The 3,661-nt window shown below is 44.2% G+C and overlaps 1 protein-coding gene across 1 annotated transcript; it reads left to right on the top strand.

Annotated features, from left to right (window-relative positions):
- Nucleotides 1–1,308: 1,308 nt before the first annotated feature.
- On the top strand, nucleotides 1,309–2,632 carry LOC130087731 (zinc finger BED domain-containing protein 5-like). Its single transcript, XM_056254215.1, has 3 exons — nucleotides 1,309–1,331; nucleotides 1,498–2,164; nucleotides 2,285–2,632. Exons 1-3 carry the CDS (start codon nucleotides 1,309–1,311, stop codon nucleotides 2,630–2,632), a joined length of 1,038 nt encoding a protein of 345 aa, XP_056110190.1.
- Nucleotides 2,633–3,661: the final 1,029 nt, after the last annotated feature.

Below are 3,661 nucleotides of genomic sequence, written 5' to 3'. Positions count from 1 at the left end.
AAGTGACACACTTCCTGCTGCCAGTTGGTGGCGCTATAACTTTGACTCACAATAGTCACATCCATGTGATAGTCCTCTTACAACGAACACACTGCTGAAGTTTCATCAAGATCAGTTAATGTATGCAGAAGTTATAACACACTTCCTGTTTCTTGTTTCTCGCCATAAATTCGTTTCCTCGCCACGGCCAAACCGTTCGAGATATCAAAAATCCCCTGGCAATTTTTCATTCGTGTTTGATTTATGGACCATGTTTTCGGACCCCGTTCCAGGGGGCGCTGTCGAGCCCAACCAGCTTCAGCCCACCCCTGATGGCCGCGGATTCTGACATGTGTGCAAAGTTTCAAGAGTTTTCGAGCATGTTAAGGGCCCCAAAAGTGCCCGAATAGTCGTAAGAAAAATAATAATAGAGAAAAAAAAAAATATATATATATATATATATATATATATAAATATAGCTGCGAGCAGTGATTGCGGGCCCAAGCCGGTGGCACCGCAACCCCGGAGCCTTTAGTTACCTAAAGGCACCGGAGTGGCGGTGCCGCCGGCTTTGGCCCTTCATCACTGCTCGCAGCTATATTTATATATATATATATATATAAACAAGCCGGTGGCACTGCCACCCCGGTGCCTTTAGGGTTACTGTGCACGACGTGCAAAAACGTAACCCCGCTTTCACTGTCGCCCTACGGTCTCATGGATTTAACGGACACATGAAATAAGTACACAAGACCGAAAATTAATATGAAGTGTACCATTTTGGACAGGGCCTATGATCGTGAATCACAATAGCCACATATATGAGATAATTTAAATTTAGAATCATTTTTAATGTCATAGGACAGGGATGGGCAACTGGCGGCCCGCGGGCCGCATGCGGCCCGCCTCCTCACTCAGTGCGGCCCGCGGGTCAATTTTCAAATACCATAGAAATGTTGTTCTCTTACGAGAGGTTCTCTCGTATTGCGTAAGAAGCTTACGCTACGGGAAAGGTCATCTTTTCTCGAGATATGAAGCCAAAAATGATCCTTAATTTTGCATAATTGTCAACGCAGTGCAGCAGCTAGCAGACCTAGAGCGGGCTGTCTAGCGCGCTCATTGGCTGCTCCGCAGCAACTGTAGCAGCCTACCAGCGAGCCTGGCGTGACGTCGCGTCCAATGGAGGCGCGCGCGCCCGAACGCGTCACAGCCCGCCAAAAGGGGTTTTACTACATCTGAACAAATTCCAAATGGTAATGATACAGTATACCGATAGAGGGCGCCTCCTATGCAAAACTCTTAGTCGGACCTGCTTCACTACAGTCAACGATGAAGATAAAGAACCATGAGAGGTAAAAAAAGAAAACTGGATCAAGAGAATCGTACTTTTCAGACGAGATGGGAAACAGATTATCTGTTTACAGAATTCAAAGGTAGACCTATGTGTTTAGTGTGTTTGGAAACAAGATCGGTATTCAAAGATTTCAACTTAAGTCGCCATTACAATACCACACACAGGGACAAATATGGAAAGTACACCGGAGCTGCTAGGTCCGCTGTTATAGCTGACCTGAAAGTGAAGCTCAATCAACAACAGAGTATTTTTACCAGAATTACATCCACACAGGAGTCTGCCCTCAAGGCGTCTTACTCTGTGGCACTGGAGCTTGCTAAAGCCAAGAAGCCCTTGTCAGATGGCGAAATGGTGAAGAGGTGTGCAATGGAAATGGCCAAATCATTTGGAGACGAGGATATGGCTAAAAACTTTGAAACTGTCTCCTTGTCCCGTCGCACAGTGACACGCAGAATTTTTGACATCCATAATCACGTCGATGGCAAACGGAAACAAGTCATGCACGACTGCAAATACTTCTCATTAGCGTTGGATGAGAGCACAGATGTGACGGATATTAGCCAGCTACTGATTTTCACTAGAACGATTGACAGTTCATTTGTTGTACACGAAGAACTTTTAAAATTGGTGTCGTTGCACAACACTACTAAAGGGACGGATATTTTCAACGCCGTTAAAAGTGTTGTGAATGAGTACTATGGTGGCTTTGACAAGCTGTCAGCCGTCGTTACTGATGGCACACCTGCGATGCAAGGAAAACACAATGGTTTCGCCGGGCTCCTCCAACAGAGTGGGGTGGACTGTCCTATACTGCATTGCATCATCCATCAGGTGAGTTGTTTTATCTTCAGCTCACTTTTTATTATTATGAATATGGGCGGCCTTATGAGATTAATATGACAGGATGTGTAGATTTTAGCGCTGAATCTAATCTTTATTTTAATTCTACAGGAGGCTCTCTGTGCCAAGACACTTAACTTCAGTCACGTTATGGATCTGGTGACTAAAGTTACAAATCTCATCCGAGGAGGGAATAGGTCTCTCAGTCACAGGAGGTTTGTAGCTTTTTTGGATGAAGTGAGCGCGGCGTATGGGGATTTACAAATGCACACCGAGATTAGATGGATGAGCCGAGGAAAGTGTCTGGAGCGTTTTTTTGCGTTGCGCACCGAACTGCCTGTGTTTTTGGAGGACAGTGTTCGAGGCGATACAAGTGCCTACACCCGAAACTCAGAGACACCGAATTTCTTTGCGATATGGCCTTCCTTACGGACGTTACCTCACACCTCAATCACCTGAACACACAGTTACAGGGGCGAGGCCAAACTGTATCCGACCTTTACGCACACATGAATGCATTTCGGCGTAAATTAGAGCTTTTCAAAGAAGGATTTTCATCCAATTGTCAAAATTTTGCACACTTTCCCGCTTGTGAAGAGATCCGGAGAGATGTCCCTGAATGCGAGAAAAATTTTCACAAATACAGAGCCGACATCGAAACACTGCAGCAGCAGTTTAAGTGCCGCTTCCATGATTTCCACGCCATGCAGCCACGAATAGCGTTATTCACTGACCCACTCTCTGCTGCTGTCAGCGAGCAACCCTCCGAGTTGCAGCTTGAACTTTGCGAAATTCAGTCAGACCCGTTTTTTCAAGCAAAGCGCAGTGAGAGGGGAGTTTCATTTTGGAGGTTACTACCAGAGTCTCGCTTTCCACTTCTCAGGGATTTTGCACTGTCAATGGCCAGCATGTTTGGGAGCACGTACATTTGCGAGAGCAACTTCTCCACAATGAAACATATAAAGTCGAAAGAGAGAAACAGGATCAGCGATGACGTTCTGTTTCAGCTCATGAGGATTGGCTGCACTAACATTGACATTGACATCCAGTCTATTGCACGCCAGCAGGAGAGACCACAAGTATCTCATCAACTTTAAACTTTCCCCCCCTGTAGGTGAGATATAGCCTATGGTGGAAAGTATGCTTATGTTTTTCTGAGAGCCCACAATGTTTGCACGGGAATAATAATAATAAAAAAAAGGTTTGCTACTCAGTAATGTTTTGTTTGTTTATGTTAAAAGTTCATTAATGAATAGAAGCAGAAAAAAATAGATTTGAGTAAAAAAATACTAGAGTATGGAAATGCAGGTTGGTTCACTAAACATTACAGAGTCTGTAATACAGACATACATATGTTTTGTTCTTCTAAAATGGTAGCTCTAATTTTCCAATATCCCATTAAGTTTTTCACTTAATAGGCTACTTTTCAGTTTTGTGCCATCATTGGTTGTTTTTTGAGAGCCCAACATGTTTGCACTTGAATAATAA

The sequence above is a fragment of the Rhinichthys klamathensis genome, unplaced genomic scaffold (genome assembly GCF_029890125.1).
Source record: "Rhinichthys klamathensis goyatoka isolate OS25496 unplaced genomic scaffold, OSU_Roscu_1.1 h1tg000111l_1, whole genome shotgun sequence".
Taxonomy (NCBI): Eukaryota; Metazoa; Chordata; class Actinopteri; order Cypriniformes; family Leuciscidae; genus Rhinichthys; species Rhinichthys klamathensis.
Note: the sequence above shows the minus strand (reverse complement) of the source record. Positions and strands in the feature narration are given on the sequence as shown.

What these genes read in the sequence shown, in the direction of transcription:
- LOC130087731 (XM_056254215.1), top strand. Translation starts at nt 1,309, where the DNA reads ATGAAGATAAAGAACCATGAGAG. An exon ending in AAGATAAAGAACCATGAGAG is followed by an intron (nt 1,332 to 1,497) that starts GTAAAAAAAGAA and finishes TACCACACACAG; the next exon opens with GGACAAATATGGAAAGTACA. An exon ending in TGCATTGCATCATCCATCAG is followed by an intron (nt 2,165 to 2,284) that starts GTGAGTTGTTTT and finishes TTAATTCTACAG; the next exon opens with GAGGCTCTCTGTGCCAAGAC.